The sequence below is a fragment of the Phacochoerus africanus genome, chromosome 1 (genome assembly GCF_016906955.1).
Source record: "Phacochoerus africanus isolate WHEZ1 chromosome 1, ROS_Pafr_v1, whole genome shotgun sequence".
Taxonomy (NCBI): domain Eukaryota; kingdom Metazoa; phylum Chordata; class Mammalia; order Artiodactyla; family Suidae; genus Phacochoerus; species Phacochoerus africanus.
This window is the reverse complement of record NC_062544.1, coordinates 217,667,935-217,693,050: the sequence shown is the minus strand read 5'-3', so window position 1 is coordinate 217,693,050 and position 25,116 is coordinate 217,667,935. Positions and strand designations below refer to the sequence as shown.

Genomic DNA, 25,116 nt, shown 5'->3' with positions numbered 1-25,116 from the left:
CGTTCATATGACTGTCCTGCTGCTAAGCTGTGGCTTCTCCATCCTGTGTGTATACTCTTGCTGGATTTTTAAAACTTAGGTTAATTTTAGGCCAGATTCCATTCACATAATTAAAATAATTTTTTAAAAGATAGTTAAAAATTATATACTGAAGTCTTGCTTTTACCTCTTTCCTCCATCCTTTTCTCCCTCCTACCCCCAGAGGTAACAAACTTTAATTACCTTCCTTGTATGGATATAAGCCAATGTGAATAAGTATTTTTTAATCTTTATTTTATGCAGAAGTTAGCACAATACAGCCTGTTGGGTACAACCCAGCAGTCTACACTTAGACACACCACAGGGAGCCTCCTTGTCCTTCTTGAGCCCGCTCAGCCCTCCCTTGCGTGGATGGACAGCGGTTTACCTAAGCAGTTCACCTACCAACAGACACTGAGTTCTCGTCTTTGCTGAGTCAAATCACCTGCAGTGAATACTTTGGAATGTACATGATTTTGCCTGTGTCCAGGTGTACTGGAAAGATCAATTCCTTGAAGTAGAATTGGTGGTGCTTGCAGGGATAGGTGTTTGAGTCCAGGCATGGGAATCTAGGTTTCCTGGTGTTGATCTGGGCCTGTTGTCTGGCTGGTGACTCGTTCTGAAGCTTGATTTTGCTCCCAGCCCCAACTGACCTTGGACGTGCATGGGCTGAGAATGGTTCACCCTCTCCCTGCCACTTCTCGTTGCTTGAGACCAGGGTGGCTGAGGCCACCAGTGAGGCTTTGTCAGTAGCTCCAGAGAGGGCTTCCGAAGGTGATGTCAGATCCAGGCTCTGCCGTGGGGTAGGGGTGGCAGGTTTCATTGTGCTGGCGACCTGGGAGGGCGGTGGATTCCACTGTGTGGGCCGCATCGCTGTCATGAATTCTCAACCGTGGCTGTTAGAACTTCACACTTTTTTCTGCTGTAGGCTCTCAAAGGCAGGAAACAATGGTTGTCTTTTGACATTTGTCATCCTAAAAGTTTTTTCCAAAGCAGCAATTAAGGTGCTCTGGCAAAGGTGTTCATGGCAGTAAAGCATCAGGGGGCCTGTGTCACCAGCAGTCTTGTCCTTAACTTCAGAGCAAGAGGGGGCAGCTGCCTCCCCTGTCATAACAGTTGGTGACACTGATGTTAGCACATTGTTGTCCCAGGTGGAGGCAGGCTCCAGGGAGGCTAGGCACTGGCCTGAGGTTTTGCAGCTCTCAGTACTGGAGTAGGGATATGCACTGGCTTCCAAGCCCAACCCTCTCTGCTCCAACACTCTGCCTCTGGAGAACTAGATAATTTTTTTTTTTTTTTGGTCTTTTTAGGGCTGCATCCAGGGCATATGGAGGTTCCCAGAGTCCTAGGGTTTGAATCGGACCTGTAGCCTCTGGCCTACACCACAGCCACAGCAACGCTGGATTCAAGCTGCGTCTGTGACCTACACCACAGCTCATGGCAATGCTGGATCCTTAACCCACTGAGTGAGGCCAGAGATTGAACCCACGTCCTCGTGGTTACTAGTTGGCTTTGTTATTGATGAGCCACAACGGGAATGCCTGAGAACTAGATGACTTTGTTCCTGGTCTCCAGGAAGGGTTTGTGATGTCACCTGGATGCTGTCCTAGTTGGGTACCCCCAACCTTGTTCCCTGGGCCCCCGCTCTTCCTTATCCCTGCTGGTTAGTGAGCTCCCCAAACCCCCCTCCGTCGCCCCTTCCTGGGCCAGATTTGGTCTTTCTCAAACACCTGCTCTCTCTTTCCTCCTCGCCTACCACCTCTCCCCTCTTGTCCCCTTTCCCTGCTCCCACCCCCTCCCCACCCAGCCCTGTGGGGGAGCTAACTCAGCACAACAGTTAGCTTTGCCAAAGTTCACTCTTTGCTCTTTCTTCTTGCCTGTTGATTGAAAGTTTGAAAGCACTTGAGACACTAAGGAACCCCCAGGTTCCTGGAAGGAGGTGAGGTTTCTCCATCTGCTTAGGAGCTGAAAGCCACTGTTTGCCATGGGATATCAGCTGAGCACCTCTGGGCTCTAGGGGGACAGAGGAGGTGAGCAGGGCCGACCCTCCCCCTCTGCTCCTCCATGGGGGGTCGTGGTGAGCCCCTGAAGCAGGAGTGCAAGCCAGTGGGGGTGAGGGCTGCGCAGGCCCTGGGCCTTGCTCTGAGCTCTGCCTGTTTTTGGTCTTCCAGTCCGCAGCCGCCACAGCCCCAGGTCCCCGAGACTCCCTGGGCAGATGAGGGCGGCTCCGTTTATCACCTGACCGATGAAGACTTTGACCAGTTTGTGAAGGAACACTCCTCTGTGCTCGTCATGTTCCACGCCCCATGTGAGTGGGACCTTGCTCCCTGCCCTGCCACAACCTCCCCTTCCGCGGCACAGGGCGGGCACCGCTCTGGGATAGAGTCCTGGGCACTGCTTAGCGCCGCCTCCTCTGTGCCCGGCGCAGCCCCGCCCTCACGGTGCCACTGCCCCGTATCACCATGGGAACAACACAAAAGTCCTGGTCAGGCCCCATGTGTCCCCCACCTCAGCCTGGAGGACCAATTCTCGTCCTCCAAGTCAACATGAGTCGGGAAATGTAAATAGATTTCCCAGAATTGGAGGAATTGGGACTGGAAAGGCCCTTAGATACTACCTAGAACAGCAGCAATCACTCCTCAACTTACAGATGGGGAAGCTGAGGCCCTGAGAGGGCCTGTGTCATACCCAGCAGCTGAGAAGGCACAGTGAGGCTGGTGCTGGAACCTCAGACCCCACAGCATGTAGCATGCCTTCATTCTGCTTAACCTGGTGTCTCCCACAGCCTAAAGTGGCTGTAGTGGGTCAAGGAAGGCAAATATGTGAGTGCTGTAAAGCGTGTTTGCAGTATTGGCTGGAAGCCCTGTAGCTCAGGATTTTTTCTAGGCTAGCGCCCTCCCCATTCCCATGGAGAATGGAAAATTGATTGCAATTTGTTTCAAAGAGGGAGAAGGCTGCTTCTGGAAAGGTGAGCAAAGCAATGACAGCCCCAGGGCAAAGAGTTCCTGAGAGCAGCTCCTGGGAAAGGCAGGCCCATCCCAGTGGGTGAAGAAAGCAGGTCCCCAGCACCTTGGGACAGGATGCATGTGGGTGGGGTGCTCTTCTCCTATAGCTTCTCGCTAGCTCTTTGGCCCAGTGATGGTGGATGAGAGATTGTAGAAGAGGAAAAAAGCAAGAAATAACTATATGGATCAGTGTCATTGTCACCCAGTCCATAGAGGCATCTTCAGTGATGAGAATATTTTATTCCTCGTCTGAGTCATAAAGGTCCTTATATTGTCTGTTACATATTACTTTATGGGGACAAAGTGACTGCTCACGGGGTCATCTCTTTTTATTTTACCCACAGTGCTGCAAAGCAAATATGATTAGCCCCATTTTTCAGACCAGGAGCCTGTCACACAGAGAAATGGCTCTGCTCTGTGGGTCCTGTACGGCCGACCCCTGGCCTGCCCGCCCTTGCCCTCCCCTGCAGTATCACAGGGGTTTGGTTATAAGTTAGGAACTGTCCATAAACAGATCCCTACTGGGGATTTCCCCAAGTCCTTCTTTCTTTTAAGTTCCAAATTTTTAAGAGAATCCAAAGGAAAAGTATTCCCTGTGGCTTTTCTCCTTCTGAATTTCTAGGAAAGTGACCCAAAAAACTAAGTTTCGAGAGCTACCTTATTAAGGGCAATGACAGAGAGGGCCCTAGGAGCACGTTGGCCCCAGCCCTGCGAGGGCCTCAGTCAGTGAGGGTGTCCATCCCTGGCCGTGGTGACTGCCTGCTGAGATGAGCTCTCCCGGCCAGCCTCAGGGTTGCTGACAGAAGCAAGTCTTGCAGCAGTCGGGCTGCATCTAGAGCTGAAATCGCCCTGCCTGTGTTGCTGCCCCAGCAGTAGAGGCAGATCCTGGTGACTGTTTTCAGTCCCCCCCACTTCCCTCCCACCCCCTGGGACTTGACTTTACCTCCATGTGTTGGTGCTTCTGGCTGCATCGAGAGAGCCCACCAGCTCCTGGAGGAGCACGGAGTGGTGTGAGCAGTGCTTGTAGTTTAGGCATCCCAGCATGAAGAGTATGTATCCCCTTTGATGAACCCTAACAACATGAACCTAGTCGACTGGAATTGTGTAATAATTGTTTGTTAAGCCTTTTCTTTATAGAACACTAGTGGCAAACTGGACTTTTTTTTGTCTGTGTACTTTCCTGTGGTCTTAGATTGTGAGCCATCTGTTGTAGGAGCTGACATTTGCAGGGTCTGTGCCCTGGAGCCTGGCTCTAGAGTTCTTCCCTGCCCCCTCCTTGCTCCTGGACCGGAACCATCTCGCTCTCCTCGTTCCTCCATCCCTGATCCAAGTCACCGGTGGGCAGAGAGTAAGGGCTTAGAGAATGAGAAAATGAACAAATGAAGTTGTTGAGAGCTTAATTAGAGAATGAGAGCTAGAAACCAGATGGCAGCTTTTGTTTTCTCCATTAGTCCTTGTTAATGAGTATTATGAATGCCACCCCAATGCAGACAGGGGGTTTGATCTCAGACTTAGCAAATGGAAACGTCTGAGGCTTCTATTGGGGGTGGCTGCCTATTAGGGACTCTGCATTCTCTGAAGAGGAGTCTGACAGCCCCCTCCGTGCGTGTGTGTGTGTGTGTGTGTGTGTGTGTGTGTGTGTATTTATACTGCTGCACTGGCAGAGCGAGAGGGATCAGGGCAAAAGCCCGAGGTGCAGCTCCCTGAGAAACTGCCTGTTAAAGTTTCCATCTGATGGTTGTGGCTTTGTATTAAATAATCTCTCTACACAGTCCTCCTTAGTTAGGAGTATGGGCTTTAGAATGCACATAGTTCAAAGAGGACTGGGAGCCTGGGAGGGGTGAACTGACAGCAGAGCCCTCTTAGCTGCCCAGCTGGGCATCTCATGCTGGAGGGCTCCCAAGAACCCACACTGATCAGGAAAGCACTTTTGCGGTACTTGAGGGACCCAGAGAAAAGGCCAGAGACTGCCAGTGCTGCCTCAGGTTTTCCAAATGAATAAAAAGTGAAATCTGGGGGTTCCCGTCGTGGCGTAGTGGTTAACGAATCCGACTAGGAACCATGAGGTTGCGGGTTTGATCCCTGCCCTTGCTCAGTGGGTTAAGGATCCAGCGTTGCCGTGAGCTGTGGTGTAGGTCACAGACGCGGCTCGGATCCCGCGTTGCTCTGGCTCTGGCGTAGGCCAGTGGCTCCAGCTCCAATTCGACCCCTAGCCTGGGAACCTCCATATGCCGCAGGAGCGGCCCAAAGAAATAGGAAAAAGACAAAAAAAAAAAAAGTGAAATCTGGAAATCACAGTTGCCAATCCCAGACTGGCAAGGGTCTGTTAAGAAACAGACCGTTTTAGAAGTTCCCATTGTGGCTCAGCAGGTTAAGAACCCAGCATAGTCTCCATGAAGATGTGGGTTTGATCCCTGGCCTCTCTCAGTGGGTTAAGGATCCAGTGTTGCCATGAGCTATGCTGTAGGTCAAGGATGCGGCTCAGATCCGGTGTTGCTGAGGTGTAGGCCGGCAGCTGTAGCTCTGATTTGACCCCTAGCTCAGGAACTTCCATATGCCACAGATATGACTGAAAAAAGAAAAAAAAAAAAAATTCAGTTAAAAAAAAGACCAGACCATTTTTCTGGGAGTTTGGAGATAGTAGATGCAAACTATTACACTTGAGACTGGATAAGCAATGAGGTCCTACTGTACAGCACAGGGAACTATATCCAGTCTCTTGGGATAGACCATGATGGAAGATAATGTAAGAAAGGGAATGTGTATATATGTGTGACTGGGTCACTTTGCTGTACAGCAGGAATTGGCACAATAGTGTAAACTATAATTTAAAGAGGAAGGAAGAAACAAACAACCATTTTGGAGACTTAGGAAAACAAGCTGGGATCTATCAATGCAGAAGACCATAGATTCTGCTAAGGATTGCTGGATGTACACGCTTTGTTTCTCGGGATAGGATTGCTAGGTTGATGGATTAGTGTCTTTCTTTTATTAAAAGTGACTTGCTGGAGTTCCTGTCGTGGCGCAGTGGTTAACGAATCCGACTAGGAACCATGAGGTTGCAGGTTCAATCCCTGGCCTTGCTCAGTGGGTTAAGGATCTGGCATTGCCATGAGCTGTGGTGTAGGTCACAGACGCGGCTTGGATCCCGAGTTGCTGTGGCTGTGGCTGTGGTGTAGGCTGGCGGCTATAGCTCCGATTAGACCCCTAGCCTGGGAACCTCCATATGTGGTGGGAGCGGCCCTAGAAAAGGCAGAAAGACAAAAAAAAAAAAAAAAAAAAGTGCCTTGCTGATTTCCTGAGTGCGATGGGGAGAACTGGATGAGGTGGGGCCACCCTGAGGGGAACCCTTGGTGCTCATAGCTATGAGTCTGGCCTGGTCCTTCCAGAGGCTGGTACTTGTTTTTAATCAGCAGTTTTGTTGAAACCATAAAAAGCACGGCATACTTTCAAATCTGCAAGGGTTCGAATTGGAAAAAGGAAGCTAGTTAAAATATTGAATAATTGCATTACAATTGTAAAACATCCCCACAGACTGAAATAGTGGGGTTCAAATTAAAAAGCTGAATTTATCTTTATGACTTTTGGCTAATTAAAAAGGAGTGCATGTGTGTTTTATACAGGGATAATATAGGAAAATATAGAGAAGAAAACGAACCTTATTCCTGACACAGACTCCTGGAAAGAGCCATGGTCTCTCTTTGCAGTGTTGCTTCTGTACAGAGGAAGTGCTCAGTGTTAGTGTTAGTTTCTTTCCGAGTCCCCCTGCCCTGGAACCGTCCTGGGTGCCTGTGGAGCCGCACTCCTGGGTTCTTGGCAGGAAAGGCCCCCCGGACCATTGGTTGGTGCATATTATCAAGCACCTCCTTTGGTCCCTGTTCTTTATACTCATTCCCAGCTTTCCTGCTACTTAAATCTCACCTCCGCCTCTTCCCTCCTTTCCCTCCCAGCTGGAGCCCCTTAGAAATCCCACAGAGATTCTTCTGCAACCTGTCTTCCCCGTGTCTAAGTTATTGAAAATCAGCTCAGCCCAGCATGGTTCAAGGCTCCCCACATATGCGAGAGCCAGACCAGGCCCCGGTCAGGTCGCTAGGGGATTTGCAAGCAGCACACCCCCAGACCCTGCTGTCCAGGATCCCAGGCCTCCTGGGAGGATGGTGTGGTGCGAGTAGTGGGCTCCAAGAGGGGCATGTGCACCCCCATGGTGTGAGGTCAGAGCATGGGCCACTTCACCATCCACCTGGCGCTCGGTGCAGGGCCTGGCATGGGTGGGGAAGGCCGCAGCTTCAGGCCTGGCCCCCTGAAGCCACAGAGCACAAGGTGGTGTCCAAGGAGAGTGAGGCCAGAGGACACTGGCAGCCTCTGCTCTCTGGTGCCTTTTGTTTCTCTCTGCAGCATTCGGAATGAGAAAAGTCAGTGTACATTGTCACTTGTCATCTCTTGTCACTGTCTATATTGCTGCAGTGACATCTACCTGCTGTGCCCTCTCCATGTCCCTGCAGCTCTGTGTTGGGCCAGGAAAGGACATGATGCAGTAATGATGCTCCTGAGTGTTACTTGCACAGGGACGTAAAAGGGACAAAATGAGGCTCCCAGGATAGGTGGCCTAAGGAGCAGCCTCCCTCCCCCATTCAGGGCCTGAGTAGAAGCTGCTGGGGAACCAGAGCCCCGCCTGCCGCCCTTTCCCAGGGCCTTGATGGTCAGGCACCTCTCCTGGGCAACGGGCCACCCGGGATGAGGTGTTCTCTTTGCCACAGCTCACCAGCAGCGGGCGTGTGCTTGGAGGCCACACAGCTCGGCCTGCCCTCCAGGAGCTGGGCTGCCTCTCTGGATTCTGCAGCAGATCCCTGTCAGACCCTTGTGCTTCTTACTTCATCTCTTGTCTTATTCCCAAGTCATTTGTGGTCCCTGTAGAAAATCTGGAAGGTACAGAGAGATACAAATGATTAAGGAAAAAAATGACCTATAACCCCAATATTCAGAGGCAACCGCTTTCCACATTTTGGCCTCATTCTTTCTAGTTACTTTTCCCTTTTGTTTTTAACTTTTAATTTCTAAATTAACATAGAGTTAAATTGACTTTTTTCCCTAACACCTGTGTGGATTTGTGTAACCGTTTTACCATGAAAACTGCTTCATGCTATCACTTTTATTTTTTAATTGCACAGATAATTTAAGAAAAATATTAACAGCATTCTTATTATTGGTGGTTCAGGGCTCAAGGGATACATAAGGACATAGTGTAAATAGTGAAAGTCCCCTTCCTACCCTGTCTCCCTTTCCCAGCTGCTGACAGTTGGTTAGCTTTCTCCTCCTTCTGTGCTTTTACTGAACAACAGCGTTTGGGGGTTTTGTCTTTTACATAAATAGAATCATTTCCTATCCCTTTTCCATGATTTGCATTTTTTTTCCACTTACCAGTAAGTAGATCTTTTGGTAAAGAAGTTTTTGTATAAATATAGATGTTAGCAGGTAAATCTACTTCACTCTTTTAAACTAACAAATAGTATTTTATAATTTACCTATACCATGGATTTGATTTATTTTTTTATTACTCAATGAATTTATTACATTTATAGTTGTACATTGAACATCCCAATCCAGTTTTATTGGATTTCCATCCCACACCCCCAGCACATCCCCCCATCCCCCCCAAACTATCTCCTTTGGCAACCACAAGTTTTTTCAAAGTCTGTGAGTCAGTATCTGTTCTGCAAAGAAGTTCTTTGTGTTTTTTTTTTCAGATTCCATATGTCAGTGATAGCATTTGATGTTGGTGTCTCATTGTCTGACAGACTTCACTTAGCATGATAATTTCTAAGTCCATCCATGTTGCTAAAAATGCCATTATTTCGTTCCTTTTGATGGCTGAGTAATATTCCATTGTGTATATGTACCACATCTTCTTTATCCCTTCCTCTGTCCATGGACATTTAGATCGTTTGATGTCTTGGCTATTGCAAATAGTGCCGTAGTGAACATTGGAGTACATGTGTCTTTTCCAGTCATGATTTTCTCTGGATAGATGCCCAGGAGTGGGATTATACCATGGATTTTAAACCATCCTCCTGTTACAGACATCTCTCTCTAGTCTTTGATCCAACAGTGCAGTGAACATTTGTAAACATATGTATCGGGAAATATGTCTAAAAGCTAATGACTGACTCCTGGAGGGGAAGCTGCTGGACCCTGGGGTCAGTGTGCTTGTACCTTGATGGATGCTGTCCACTTCCCTCCAGAAAGGTCACGACACCCCTGTAGTGCATGGCAGAGCCTGCATCCTCTCCAGCCATGGATGCTGTCAACCATTTCTATTCCTGTTAATCAAGGCAAAGGGGCAACTTGTCTGCAGCTCCCTGGCCTCCAGGGAAGTGAGCACCCCTTTGTGTGGTAATCAGCCTTCCATATTTCTCCTGTGAACCAAATGTTCACACCCTTTGCCCATTTTCCTACCAGGTTGTCTTTTTCTATTTGACCTAGAGCTCCATACTCGTGGATATTAATTGTCATCTATTTTCTGGGTTCCAGGTGTTCTCTGTTACTTGCTTTAACTTTCTCTGTGCTGCCTTTCATTGTACAAAAGCACTACATTTCTGTAGTCAGATAATAGCTAGAATGTTTCTTGAGTACTTACTGTGGATCAGACATTGTTCTAAGCACTTTCCATATGTTTACTCATTTAATCTTCACAGCAAATCCTGTGAAGTAGATATGATGATCCCCATTTTACAGGTTAGGAAAGGGAGGCCCCAAGAGGTCAAGAAACATGTCAAAGGTCGCATAGCTAAAAAAGCAGAGCCAGGATTAAAACCCAGGTCCCAGAGGCCACAGCCTCACCACTGAGCCCTCTGCAAGCCTGCTTTTCCCATCCTAACCTCTAGGATGCTTGGGAAGTACACCCTTAGGATATAAAAATAGTGTCCTGTACTGTATGGTAATGTTTTTGTTTTTCTTATTTCTGGTTTTTTCTTGTGTGTGTGTGTGTTTTTTGGTTTTTGGGGGTTTTTTTTGGTCTTTTTAGGGAGGTTCCCAGGCTAGGAGTCGAATAGGAGCTGCAGCTGCCAGCCTACACCACAGCTGCAGCAACATGGGATCTGAGCCGCATCTGTGACCCACACCACAGCTCACTGTAATGCAGGATCCTTAGCCCACTGAGCAAGGCTGGGGATCGAACCCATGTCCTCATGCATAGTAGTTGGGTTCGTTACCTCTGAGCCACAATGGAAACTCCTCATTTTTTAATTTATCTGGATTTTACATTTGTTTGTTGAACCAGGTGGGAGGAAGGGGTTTCATTTTATTCATTGAGTTCTTATTTCTGTGCTTTTTTCTTTACATTTTTCTAAACATCATCCTGTAAGTATTTTTCTTACGTTATTAAAAATGCTTATTTTTATATGCTTTTTGTGGTCACACAATATTCCATTATATAATGGCACCATAAATTACCTAAGCAGCACCATAAGGTTGAAGGTTCAAATAGTTTACTGTATTTCCCCCTTATAAATCATGCTGTAGAGAGCATTTTCATGCATAAATATTTGTCCACATGTCAGATTATTTACTTAGAATAGAAGCCTGGAAGAAAAATCTTTAAAGCTTGTTATCTACATTTTACACCAATGTAACAGAAGGGGGGAAAAAATCCCAGATTTCTCTCTGCACAAGAAGAGGGCTGTGTGATAGATGGAGGCTTTCATCAGTGCATGTCTGCCATAGGGTGTCTGTGAGAGTCTGTCAGCTTTGGTGTGTATACAGCTCGAGGCCTCCGAAGAGCCCAGAGGTCTCTGGGGGGCCGTCACAGTGTGAAAGCATCATCTGCTAGCATCTTTAGGAGCCCACCACCCTGGCGTGCCCCAAGCCAAGGTCCAGGCAAGGCAGCGGGAAGAGTCCCGGGTACTTGGGAGCTTTCCAGAGTAATCTGGTCCCAGAAAATTCTGGTTCCAGGAGCCAGGAAAGTCTTCAGAGCTGGCCTGTAATAAAATTATAGGTGTAACTGAAGTTAATGGAATCCAGAGGAATCTGGAGGCTTGGGGTTGACAGGAGGCCAAGCAAAGAGTGTGGTCCAGGAGCTGACGGGCAGCCTCTGTGCCAGGTCATGAAAATCAGTGTAAGTGCATTTACACAGCTGATAAAAACCCAACAAGGAAGTTTGGCAATAAACTTAATGGCCCATCAAATCACAATCAAGACAGTAAAACGCAGTGAGCTGGAGTCTTGCTTCTGCTTCCAACCGTCCTCCTCTGGCTCTTCCGCAGCCCACATGGCCAGCACAGCCCGAACACCAGGCCAGGAGGCTAGGGTCAAGGGACAGTTTCCGAGGAAGATGTTTGCTCGGCCAGACCTCTCTCCTCCTTGGGGCCCGACCAGTCACCTCATCATAAACTAGTTACAGAAGTTTCTTGCCTGGCCTTAGCATCTCCTTCAGGGTGCAGAGGGAATTGGCACTGATAGTTAAAACTTAACGACATCAGGAGAACCCTCAGGAATGTGTGGGAAACTTCAGAACAACATCGAGAGATGTTGGAGATGGCTGAAGATGTTTTCCAGACCTACTAAGGAGCAGGGGAGGTGTGTAAGTGGTGGTGGGGAAGTGAGGTGGTGTGTGCCTGGGAAGTGGCTCAGCTGCTAATTTTACTAAGTAGAGGTGTTTAGTCAAAATGGCAACCATTTGGCTGGACATTTGTCCCCAAGGAATTTGGTTCACCTCAAGCTTGGGGAGACCTCAGTGGTGCAGCCTTGAGAGTCATTCACTGGCAAAGTGCATGGGGCGCCATCCCCGGTACCAGGGCTGTGCTAGTAATTGAGATCAACCGCTAAGCCATACGGAACCTCCATCCCAGTTGGGGGATTGGGAGGTTCAACTAAGGTTATTCCAGCTATTTGGAGTACAGGTGGGAAACAGGCTATTGGAAGTGAGTGTGATGGGTTGAGGCTCCTTTGGGTTAAGTGTCAGGGAATTTCTCTGTAGAAGCGAAATTTGATCTGGAGCCTGCATGATGTGAAGTGGTCAGCCGTGCAGAGACCTGGGGGAGGTCATGTTCCAGGCAATAGCATTTTGTGAGTCCTGAGGGTAGAAATGAACTTGGTGCAATAGGAGAGCAGGAAGAGGCCACAAGCTGCAGCGTAGAGATGGAAGGGAGGTGCCCTAAGCTGAGGTTGGCAGGTAGGAAGGTCCGATGCTGTGGGGCTTGTGGCTGTGGGAGGGAGTTTGGGTTTTGAGCCTCTGTGATGGGAGCCATCAGAAAGTTTTGACCAAGGGAATTTAATATGATTTATGATATAGAAAGATGCCCTGGCCACCCCTCAATATCAGAAGATAGCAATATAACAATCACAAGGCACTCTAAAATGAAATGCCATAGAAATATATGAAGAAGACATCTTCTGTGAGTATACGAGAAATAGGTAGTTTGGTGGGTTCCAGTGAACTGGAGGCTCAAAGCAGGGGCCGCTGCCCAGGTGGACATTCCGTGTAGAGAGGCCTTGTCCATCAGGGCAGGGGCTGTGATGAAGTGAGCTGGGTGCTGGAGGACAGAAGGTCCACCTTCTAATCCCATCTCGTTTAATGGTGGCCTTGGGACCCCTGATTTATCACTTTATCTCCCAGAGCCATCATTTCAGATGATCTCTGTCCTGTGTCTCATGGGGCTGCTCAGGCAGGCCACTGCGGAGAGAGAGCACTTTTATTATTCCCTGGGAGACCTGGGAGCTGGGGCTGCAAGTTCAGGAGGGAACCAGGAGTACAAGCTAAGGAATCTGGTGCCTTCTGTCATCTCCTGCAGCTGCCCCTTCTGTGTTGTGGGCAGGCATCACAGGTCGATTACAGCTCTTCTTCCCGGTGAGGCAATTCTCTGTCTGAGTCTATCTCCAGCCTGCCACTGATAGAAGCTTTGGCAGGCAATAGGGAGTCTCTTTGCTTCCCCAGCAGGCAGTGGCATCAAAGGGCCGAACCTAACAAAAGTACGAGGGTGAACTCTCATCTTCAGAGGTCATGCCACATTGCCTGGGACATTCTGGGAAGAAGTAGTGGTTTTCTACAGGCAGCTTTGTCTTTGCCTTCTCTCCCCACCGTCCCACCGCCCACCTTGACCTTGGGCCCCCACGGCCCTGGCCTGACAGCACCATTCCTATCCTGAGGGAGGAGAGGGTGGTCAGGGGAGCAGCCCCTTCCTGCCTCTCCTGCCCGCTCTGGAGGTCACTTGGAGCCTTGAGCCCATGTCTCCTGAGGCCTGCCCAGGTGTCCTCCCCTGTGCTCTGCTGGGCTGAGTGGCTCTGACTCAGACCAGTCACTTCCGCCTCTCCAGGGCAGACTGAACTCTTGGGTGGCAGACTCATCAGCAGCAGGAGATCCTCTGAGCTTCCTTTCCTTGGTGTCTCTTCATGCAGGAAGAGGCCCCCCCCCGCCCCCCCGCCCAGCCTGGGAATGGGGGAGGTAGGGGGCAGGGGGAATGGATGGTCACCTCGAGTCAGATGCAGGGAGCTGTTTTCAGACTGGAGGCAGGCCTGGGGGTTTCCTAAGAATTATAGAGTCTTCTGTCTGTTTGTTTTTTTGTCTTTTTAGGGCCACACCAGCAGCATATGGAGCTTCTCAGGCTAGGGGTTGAATCGGAGCTACAGCCACTGGCCTACACCACAGCCACAGTAACGTAGGATCCAAGCCGCATCTGCAACCTACACCACAGCTCACGGCAACACCGGATCCTTAACCCACTGAGTAAGGCCAGGGATCAAACCTGCATCCTCATGGATACTAGTCAGATTCATTTCCACTGAGCAATGACAGGAACTCCTAGAGTCTTCTGTCTTTAAGCCCTGAAAAGTGATTTATTCCTTTTATTTTAGTGAGAATGAAAAACAAAGTTCGTATGTTTCATGGTAAGTCAGTAGGATCTCCCCTAGAATATCTGATTTATCCTGACGTGGATTCGTGTGGAAGGATATCTGAGCATAGACACCTGTGAGGACAACTCCTTGTTCTTCTATCCCCTCCCTCTGCAGGAAAGTGACTGCCTTGGCCTCAGTCAGGGGTCTGTGAGCTAGGCAGGGGATAGGATCCCGCTGAAGTTATTCATAACTGTAGAGTAGATATGCATTAGTATGGGAGAAGCTTTCATAAAATTCTCAAGAATGGGAGTTCCTGCTGTGGTTCAGTGGGTTAAGAACCCGACATAATGTCCGTGAGGATGTGGGTTCAATTCCTGGCCTTACTCGGTGGGTTAAGGATCCAGCATTGTCACAAGCTGTGGCATAGGCTGCAGCTGTGGCTTGGATCCGATTTGTTCTGGCTGTGGTATAGGTCAACAGCTGTAGCTCTGAATCAACCCCTAGTCCGGGAACTTTCATATGCCACGGGTGTGGCCATAAAAAGAAAAATTATTCTCAAGAATGTCGGTGACCCCAAAAGGCCCAGAGTGCCCCCTGAGCTGAGGAGAATACTCTCCCTTTTGCTGTTGTGAGCAGCTACTGCCTGCAGGGATAGGCTTGCTGGGGGTCCCAAGCTGACTCTGGGCTGCGTGCTTTCCATCTGGGGCACAGCTCTGTGAAATAAATAGCACTATGTGCTCTAAATGCTCCAAGTACATCCTGTTACATGGAATTTTGTGGTCGTTCTTAAGAGTCTGCACAGAATCTGTGGATAAGGCTGTTTCTGTAAGGAAATCACGTTTTCAGTTACAAACAAAAAATTTACCAAAACAAAACAAAAACCCTTTTGTAACTCAGTTGGGAAAGTGCAAATGAGTTGTGATAGTGCTAAATGTTCATTTCTGGAAAAGAGTATTCTTTTGTTTCAATATCTTGATGACCTTGATGCCCATACAGTTCATGAGGGTTTCAGGTGGGTTCTAGTCTGACCACAAGCCCATAGGTGTCCTTGGGCCCATTTGAGAAGGACCAACATGTTGGTGCAGCTGAGAACTGTAGCCACTCCTTGGGCTGGATTCTGTCAGTGAGTTTCCTCCCCCCAGTCATCTCCTGGCTCCCCCAGAGCACTGTCCAGAGGAGGGCTTGACAGCACTTGCCTAGAACTCAAACTCTTAGATTTTCTGTTATCAATGGTGGTGGTAGGGTTGTTAGGTAGCCACTGTGGGGCCCTCTCCCTGAGAGGAACAAGATGAGCATGGACTGAGGTTGCTGGGAATAGGCAGGGATGGAATGGACTTATTTGTGTCTCAGTGGCAACTGAAACTGAGCTCTGTACGAATGACCTTGAAGGAAACGAACTTTTGTCCCAGGCAAGTGCTCAGATGGAGGCAGGAAAGCTATTTCCATGTCTCTCTGGTTTCTCGATAGTGTGGAAGGTCTTTTTTTAGTGATATTACTGTGTGTCTCTCTGTCTTTCCTTTTTAATTTTTGTCCAATTCTTTGTTAGTTGAAATATAGTTGATTTATGCTTTATATAGTATTATATTAGTTTCAGGTATATAACACAGTGATTCATATTTGTCTAGATTATACTCCCTTTAAAGCTATTACAAAACAATAGATACATTTCCCTGTGTTATATCCTTGTTGCTCATTTATTTTATTCATAGTAGTTTGTATCTCTTCATCCCATACCCCTATCTTGCCCCTCCCCCCTTCCTTCTCCCCACTGGTAACCACTGGTTTGTGCACTATATATGGGAGTCTGTTTCTGTTTTGTTATATAAATTCACTTGTTTTATATTTTAGATTCCATATATAAGGGATGACATAGAGTATTTTTCTCTGGCTCGTTTCACTAAGCGTACTACCCTCTAGGTCCATCTACATTGTTACAAATGGCACAATGTTATTATTTTCTATGGCTGAATAATATACCATTGTATATATGTACTACATCTTTATCCATTCATCTGTTGATGGACACTTAGGTTGCTTCCATATCTTGGCAATTGTAAATAATGCAGCAGTGAGCATTGAGGTGCATGTATCCTTTCTAATTAGTGTATTGTTTTGTTTTTTTGTTTTTAATATATACCTAGGAGTGGAATTTCTGGGTCATATGGTAGTTCTATTTTTAGTTTTTTGAGGGACCTTCATACCGTTTTCAATGGTGGCTCCATCAATTTACATTCCCAAAAACACTGTAACAGGGTTCCCTTTTCTCCACATCCTCATCAACATTTTGTCATTTGTAGACTTTTGGGGGCCATTCTGATAGATGTGAGGTGATAGCTCATTGTGGTTTTGACTTGCATTTCTCTGATGATTAGTGTTGTTAAGTACGTTTTCATGTGTCTGTTGACTGTGTATCTTCTTTGGGAAAAACATCTATGCAGGTCTTATGCCCATTTTAAAATCAGGTTCTTTATTTTTTTGCTTCTGAGTTGTATGAGCTGTTGGTATATTTTGGATATTAGCCCCTTATCAGTCATATTATTTGCAAATATTGTATCCCACTCAGTAGGTTGTCTTTTTGTTTTGTCAGTGGTTTCCTTTGCTGTACAAATGTTTTTGAGTTCAATTAGGTCCCTTTTTTTTTATTTTATTTTACTTTTGTTTCTTTTGTCTTGGGAGATAGATCCAAACAAATTTTGCTACAATTTATGTCAGTGTTTTGCATATGTTCTCTTCTAGCAGTTTTATGGTCTCAGGTATTACCTTTAGGTCTTGAGTCCATTCTGAGTTTATTTTTTGTATATGGTATGAGAAAATGTTTTAATTTCAGTCTTTTACATTTAGCTATTCAGTTTCACAGCACCACTTGAAGAGACTGCCTTTTCTTCATTGTATATTTTTGCCTCCTGTATCATAGAGTAATTGGCCATAGGTGCATGGGTTTATTTCTGGGCTCTCTATTCTATTCCATAGATCTGTATGTCTGTTTTTGTGCCAGTACCGTGCTGTTTTGACTGTATAGCTTTGTAGTAAAGTCTGAAGTCAAGGAGGGTAATACCTCCAGCTTTGTTCTTTGTTCTCAAGATTGCTTTGGCATAAAATTCCATGTAAATTTTGCAATTATTCTAGTTCTATGAAAAATGTCATGGATATTTTGATAGGGATTAAATTAAGTCTGTATATTGCTTTGAGTAGTATGGCCATTTTAACAATATTCTTCCAGTCCATAAATATGGGATATCTTTCCAGTTTTTTTGTCTCAACTTTAATTCCTTCATCAATGTTTTCAGAATATAAGCCTTTCACCTCCTTCATTAATTAATTTTTTTTTTTTTTTTTTTGGCCATGCCTGCAGCATGTGGAAATTTCCAGGCTGGGGATTGAACCCTACCACACCTGTAACCAGAGCCATGGTAGTGACAATGCCAAATCCTTAACCTGCTGAGCCACCTGGGGCTTTTTGATTTTTTCTTTTTTTTAAGCAGGATGGTTTTCTTGCTTTCTCTTTCTGATATTTCATTATTAGTGTACAGAAAACAACAGATTTCCATGTATTTCACCTTATATCCTGCAACTTTACTGAATTCATTTATTCTAATAGTTTTTTGGTTGAGACTCTAGGGTTTTCTATATATAGTATCATGTTGTCTGCAAGTCCTAACAGTTTTACTTCCTTTCCAAATGGATACCTGTTATTTCTTTTTCTTGTTTGATTGCTCTTGCTGGGACTTCCAATCCTGTGTTAAATAGAAGTGGTGAGATGGGGTATCTTTATCTTGTTCCTGATTTTAGAGGAAAGGCTTTCAGCATTTCACCATTGAGTATGAGGTTGGCTGTGAGTTTGTCATAAATGGCCTTTACACAAACTTTGATGAGAATTTTTATAATGAATGTTGAGTTTTGTGAAATGTATTTTCTGCATCTGTTGAGATGATCATGTGATTTTTATTCTTTTTGTTAATAAGTTTTATCATGTTGATTGATTTTTGGATATTAAACCATCCTTGCATCTCTGAAATAAATCCCATTTGATCATGGTATATGATTCTTTTTATATGTGGTTGAATTTGGTTTGCTCTAATACTTTGTAGAGGATGTTTACAGCTATATTAATCAGAGATATTGCTCTGTAATTTTCTTTTTTTGTAGTGGTGGTTTGGTATCAGGGTAATGGTGGCTTCATAGAAGTTGGGAGCGTTCCATTCTCTTTGGTTTTTTGGAATAGTTTCAGAAGGGTAGGTATTAGGTCTTCTTTATATGTTTGGTAGAATTCCCCTGTAAAAACGTCTTTGAGTTCCCATTGTGGCTCAGTGGTTAATGAACCCGACTGGTATCCATGAGGACACAGTTTTGATCCCTAGCCTTGCTCATTGGGTTAAGGATCCAGCATTGCTGTGAGCTATGGTGTAGGTCACAGACACCGCTCAGATCCCGCATTGCAGTGGCTGTGGCATAGGCCGTTAGCTGTAGCTCTGATTCGAACCTTAGCCTGAGAATCTCCATGTGCCATGGGTACGACCCTAAAAAGGCAAATTAGAAAAAAAAAAAAAGATGTCTGTTTTTTTGTTTTGTTTTGTTTTGTTTTTTGACCATGCCTGGGACATCTAGAAGTTCCCAGGCCACAGCTGAGCCACAGCAGTGACAACACCAAGTCCTTAACCATGAGGCCACTAAGTAATTCCTGATCCTGGACTTTTGTTTGCTGGAAGTTTTTTTTTTTTTTTTTAGAAAATTCAATTTTACTACTAGTGATTGATCTGCCAGAATGCCTGTTTCTTCTTAATTCAGTCTTGGAAGTTTGAATATTTCTAAAAATTTGTCCATTTCTTCTGGGTTGTCCAGTTTGTTGGTTTATAACTATAGTATTCTCTTAGGATTTTTTATTTACATATGTATAGATGTGATAGCATTTGTTATCTTTTTTTTTTTTTGCTTTTTAGGGTCACACCCACGGCCTATGGCATATGGAGGTTCCGAGGCTAGGGGTTGCACCAGGATGGGAACCCCAGCAGTTGTTATTTCTCATCTTTCTTTCATTTCTTATTTATTAGGGTCCTCTTATTTTCTTGATGAGCCTGGCTAAAGATTTATCATTATATTTATCTTTTAAAGACCAGTGACTTTGGACTTTGCCTGTTTTTCTTTTTCTAATTCTTTTAGATGGTAGATTAGGTTGTTTATTTGAGATTTTTCTTCTTTCTTAAAGTAGACCTGTATCACTATAAACTTACCTCTTAGAACTGCTTTTGCTGCATCCCGTAGATTTTGGCAAGTTGTGTTTCCACTGTCATTTGTCTTGAAGTATTTTCTGATATCCTCTTTGATATCTTCATTGATCTGTTGATTTTTTTAGTAGCATGTTGCTTGGTCTCCGCATGTCTTCCTTTCTTGCCTTTCCTTATCCCGGTCATCAGTAGTAGTGTTGTGGTGCTCTAAGCTCCCAAGCAGTAGCACAGCCCATGAGATGGTGGAATGTCCCTGCCATCCTCTTAACCTCTTTTTTATGTGCCCCTCCTCCCCCCAGCCAGGTTTCCCTTTAGAGCTGTCTCCAGCCTGAGCTAATCTGGTCCTACTTACTTCACAGCCCCTTCAGTATAGATGCCAAAAAGTACTGTATCTACTAAAATGAAAGCACTTTACTAATGTCCTGTCATTACCTACATAGAAGTGCTTGTTTCCTTTTTAACGTATCACATGTTATTGTTCATAACATATTACTGCTTTCAAATGGTTGTAAGAAGAGGAGGGCAAAGCAGCTTTTTTGTTGTTTTTTTTTTTTTGTCTTTTTAGGACTGCACCTGTGGCATATGGAGGTTCCCAGGCTGGGGTTGAATCGGAACTGTAGCTACTGGCCTACACCACAGGTACAGCAACACCAGATCCAAGCCGTGTCTGCGACCTACACCATGGCTCACGGCAATGATGGATCCTTGACCTGCTGAGCGAGGCCAGGGATCGAACCCGCAACCTCGTGGTTCCTAGTCGGATTCGTTTCCGCTGCGCCACAACAGGAACTCCCAAGCAGTCTTTATCCCAAGAAAATACCATTCATTTGGAAATGACAAGTCAGATCTCTATGCCTGTCATATCATACCTCCTCCCTTTTGGGGACAATTGAAACTTGATTTTTTTTTTTCCACCCCCAAATGCTTGCATTTCATTTTTGAATTCTTATTCCCAGTTCAAGACCCAGACCCCCTTCTGCCCTGAAGATGATGGTGTGATAGCATGGTGCTGGGCAGCCCATGCTGCTGGTGACCATGACTTCCAGCCAGATTGCTTGGGTCTTCAGCCCAGCTCTGTGACCTGTGGCTGTGTCTGCAGCCTTGGGCAGCCAATCCATCTTCTAGGTGCCTCAGTTTTCTCGCCTGTAAAATTGAGATAATGTAGTTCATACTGTCATTGAGAATATCAAGCCCTCAGAGCAGTGCCTGGCACACAGGACCTATATGTGTATCACCAGTGCTGTTAATGCAGTAATTTCTTTTTTGCTTCTGTCCCCACCCACCCACCCACCCCAGTGGATCAATCAGGCAAAAGATTTCTTTTCTCTGAGCTGCTGCTATTCTTTTCTCCTGGGTACCCCTGGGTCTGGGAGTAGGACCCAGCTGTCTTATGGAAGCAGCAGACATCGCTGGAGCCTCTGTGCCATAGAAATGGTTTCTCCTGATTTGTTCCCACAGGGTGTGGACACTGTAAGAAAATGAAGCCAGAGTTTGAGAATGCCGCAGAAGTCCTCCATGGAGAAGCAGACGTAAGCTCCCTTTCCTTAACCTCCCCTACTGGTCTCTCCTAGTCAATAATATAAATCATTACAAGGATTTCCAAATGCAAGCTCCGCAGCAGCTCTCCCGGTCCCTGGAGGCTTGCAGTCCTTCTCTGTCCCTGAGTGGACATGTTTAGACAGGTGGGACCCCTACCAGGGACAGAGGGGTGCAGAGAGACTGTGGGGGTCACGTTCCCACCCCTGTCCAGGTGACCTTTCCTCCAGGTCATGGCTCTCTTTTCTGTGGAACCCTGTCTATTGGGAATAGCCGCAGTCTGTGCAGCCTCGTGGGTGGGGCAGATTGAAAGGCTTCATCTTAGCCCACAAATGAGAATGACGTTCATGCCACAGTCTAGTTGTTCCCGGGATCTGTGACATCCCCCCTTCCCCCCGTGAAGTCCCAGCAGGCCCAGGGCGGGTTGAGGGCTGGCGCTCGGGCTCCTCTGCTGCCAGCACTGTATCTGAGGCTGTCGTGCATGGTTGGCCTCTCCCCTGTCCCAGAGCTCTGGTGTCCTTGCAGCTGTCGATGCCACAGTCCACAAGGCCCTGGCAGAAAGATTCCACATCTCCGAGTTTCCTACACTCAAGTATTTTAAGAATGGAGAGAAGTATGCAGTGCCTGCGCTTAGGACAAAGAAGAACTTTGTTGAGTGGATGCGGAAGTAAGTCGAATGGGCGTGATAGCACATCTTGTCCCTGGCTGTCGGCCCCTGGAAGTGGCCTTGAGAGACTAAGCAAACCTTAGGAGCTGCTGACTTTGGCTCCGGGCCCGGCAGCCAAGGCGGATTGGGCCTCTCAATCCTGGACTCACCTCTGGTGTGCTGACTGTGGGTCCTCCTCACCCAGCCCCGCCACAGGTAGCCCTTCTGGGCGCAGTTTCGTCAGCCCTAGGAAGCCGTGTGTTTCTTTATTTGGGACCCCTTTCCCCAGGGTCCTAGCCCCAGGTTTTACCATCTATACTAAGTTCCATTCCCTTCGACTTGTGTGGGTCTGGGCCTCCAGGCATGTCCACAGGGCAGCCTGCGGTGGTTTGGGGTTAAGAATAGATTTGAAAAGCTCCCTCAGCCTGTGGGTGAGTGTGCTGGGGCTGCCACCATAAGTAACACAGACTGGGCGGCTTAACAGCAGAAGTTAATTTCTTCACAATTCTGGAGATCCCAAGTCTGAGGTGTCAGGAGGGTCACCTTCCTGAGGCCTCTCTCTGCACCCTCTTCTCTCTTTGTTTTCACATGGTCGCCCCTCTGTGTCTGTGCTTTTCTCTTTTAAAAGGACACCAGTGAGGTTGCATTAGGGTCCCCTAATGACTTCATTTTAACTTAATTACCTCTCTCAAGACCCTAACTCCAAATGCCATCACATTCTAGGGTCCTTGGCCTCAGGACTTCAACATAGAAATTTGGGGCGGGGGCCCCAAGTCAGCTCACAGCAGCCTGCAAGTGCAGAGAATCTGAGGAGCTTTGTAGTTCCTCCCCTGAGGGCTTTGAAACCTGCAGGGCTTAGCATGTCCCCTTCCTGTGAGGGTATCTAACGGGGCCACCACACAGATGCTTTCTCCTGGCTACCCCCTCCCCTGACACACACACACACACACACACACACACACACACACAACACACACATGTCCACACATAATTTGAATATTTGAGAATACGTCCTCATTTCAGCACTGGGCGGGGAGAGAAAGTGAGAAGACATACTCTAGCCTTTGTAGGGGCCCCTGGTACTTGGCATAATGATGCCCACTTGAGAACCAAGACTTTAGAGTCACAGGGTGACAAGAGAACTGGGCAAAATAGCAGCATCCAGGTGGAGTTATTTTGTTTGGACATTGGTCCTCAAACTTAGATGTACATAGTGTAGCCCTGTGTTGAGGTGTAGATTCCTGGCTCTTGTTCCTAAAGCTTTGATTCAGATGTGAATGAAACCCTCAGCCATGGGGCTTTGAGCAACACCAGCTGGTAGAATGGGAGCAGAGTTGCGTCCAGGTTCAGGAGAAGCCCCTGGCAAGAGGTGAGTGGGCTGGCGAGGTCCAGGTCTCAGCCCCTCCCGCTTTTCCTGCTTATCACTGGGGGAGGATTCTAAGAGTAGCCAGGCTTTTATCTTAGGGACCTGAAAGGAGCAGGGGTTTAAGAGCAATGAGGCACTCCCCTCTTCAGGCTTCTGATGCAGAAGTCAGGTTGCTATTCACACCTGTCTTTCTGGCCTCACTCTGGTGCCAGGGCTGGTTCACTGGGGAAAACTGAACAAGGTGGAGATTTGGGCAAGGTCCCTGGTGCTTGCACTGTGGTTAGAGAGCCAGGGGAATCAAGAGCACTCATCGTTGCTAATCCCCAGCCCAGGAGCCTGGACAGAAATAGCAAGTGCAGAGGGTCTCTGTCCTTCCTTCCATAGTCACCACTGCTGAGCTCCTGAAAAGCCCTAGGATAAGAGCGTAGACTTTGGAGTCTGAGAGCCCTGCATTCAGATCATGACCCCAAGCCATTTACTTGACTCTGTGAAGGCCCAGTTTCCCATCCATAAAGTGGAGACAATACTTTTCCCATAGACTTGTCTGCAGAATTAAATTGGATTATTGTGCTTTACCACAGTTCATGGTGTGTGGAAATACTCAAAGAAAAGAAGCTGTGTTTATTATTGATGCCAGCTCTCATGTGAAGCTGTAACTGACAGTACCACCACCTAAGTGCTAATACCTTCCCAGCCTTTGCAGAAGGCTTTTGTAGCTGTGACCCCATTCCATCCTCAAATCCTACCAAGGCCAGAGTTTTTATTCCAGTTTCCTGGATGAAGAAACATAGATTCAGGAGTTCTCATCGTGGCTTAGTGGTTAATGAAGCTAACTGGCATCCATAAGGATGCAGGTTCAATCCCTGGCCTCGCTCAGTGGGTTAAGAATCCAGCATTGCCATGAGCTGTGGTATAGGTCGCAGATGTGGCTTGGATCCTGCGTTGCTGTGGCTGTGGCATAGCCCAGCAGCTACAGCTCAGATTGGACCCCTAACTTGGGAACCACCATATGCCCGAAAAAAGGGCATTAAAAAAAAAAAGAAAAGAAACTTAGATTCAGAGAGGTGAAAGGGCCTTGCCCGGGAAAAGAAAAGAGGAACTCTTGGGGGAGCTTGGCAGGATCCTTCAGGCAGAGCAGAAACAGCAGATGCCCTGAGATGGAGAGATGAGGTCACCAGCAGCAGGGTGAGCAGTCGGTATCGGAAGAGGTTGATGGTATTTTCAGGCTTAGGCACAGTGGCCGTGCTGTGGGGGATGGAGACGGGCCCACCAGCAGGCCAGCCTGGGAGGCACAATTCAGGGATAGGGCAGAACAGAATGTTGGTGGGCAGTGTCAGCCACAGAGCCAGGGTGTTGGACAGGGGACCTGTAGGGCAAAGAAGGAGGGGAGACAGAAGCCTGGGTGAAGCCAGTCTTGGTCACAACAGCAGGGGTGCCATTCACCAAAATGAAGATGTTGGAGAGGAAAGCTGATTTGGGAGATATGGAGGAGTGGGGCGCGTTCTAAGTCTTGTGGAGATTGGGGTGCCAGCAGGGGAGGGGGGGAACCTCCAGGTGGAAGTAGCTGAAAGTAGGGGGCTTAGATGCGAGGTCAGGGCTCGAGTTGTCCTCAGCCGAGGGGATTATGGAAGCCACGTAGATGGATGAGATCTTTTGAGGATTTGCAGGGGCACAGAGATGGAGCCAGAAGAAAGAGGGCTGTCAGAAAGGCGAGGGAGGGTCTCTGCTGGCACGCAGTAGGAGGGCTTCTGGAAGGTGAGAGTGGTCGTGGGGTGGATGGTGCGGCACCCACTGGGCGTGAAGCCCGAGGCCCAGCTGTCAGAAGCCAGGGGCCACCGGGGGGGTGAAGGAGAGAAAGCAGGGGCGGTATGAACCACTGGGTATGGACCACCCCCCAGACACTCTTCTCAGAGAAGGGAGAGAAGTGTGGTTGTAGGAAGGGGTACAAGGGCAGCAGCGACTTTTAAAAGACCCTGGAGATCTGCCTTATTGTGGCACAGAGTGGAGGGAACCAGTGGACAGAAAGACTGAAAAATTATAAACCCTTATCAAATGCCTGTTGTTTATTAGAGCAGCTGGGCTCTTAGCGACTATTAGTTGCTGGACCGACCACGTGCTTTACCTACCGTCTCTTCTCTTCATAAGGATCCCAGGAAGTTGGTATCATTGTACTCGTTTAACAGAAAAGAAAATGGAAGCTCAGAGGGTTTTGGTAACTTAGCTGAGGTCACACAGCTGGTCAGTTATCCGGCTTTGACCCCACACCAACCGCACTCCTTAGCCCACACTCTCTCCATCGGGACAAAGGCTCAGGAGCAGAAGCTAACGGAGATTGCCTCAGGGTCCCAGAGGAGACAGGAAGGAGCAGGAGGGGAGCCCAAGTGCCGGGGTTTCTATCCACGGCCAGGAGACAGCAGAACACACCTAGAGAGGAAAGGGGCTCAGGTCTTCCACACCTTCATAAATCGGCTTTGTTATTGTTGTCGTCCACACCTG

General features: G+C 47.3%; 1 protein-coding gene across 2 annotated transcripts in view; it reads left to right on the top strand.

The window, feature by feature from the left end:
• PDIA5 (protein disulfide isomerase family A member 5) overlaps positions 1 to 25,116 on the top strand; it is a 100,380-nt gene that overhangs the window by 61,304 nt on the left and 13,960 nt on the right. For both annotated transcript variants that reach the window (XM_047790715.1, XM_047790725.1), the window contains 3 exons: positions 2,190 to 2,326; positions 20,531 to 20,601; positions 21,115 to 21,275. In XM_047790715.1, the coding sequence (XP_047646671.1) occupies positions 2,190 to 2,326; positions 20,531 to 20,601; positions 21,115 to 21,275 (369 nt within the window). The remainder of the gene's footprint in view (positions 1 to 2,189; positions 2,327 to 20,530; positions 20,602 to 21,114; positions 21,276 to 25,116) is intronic.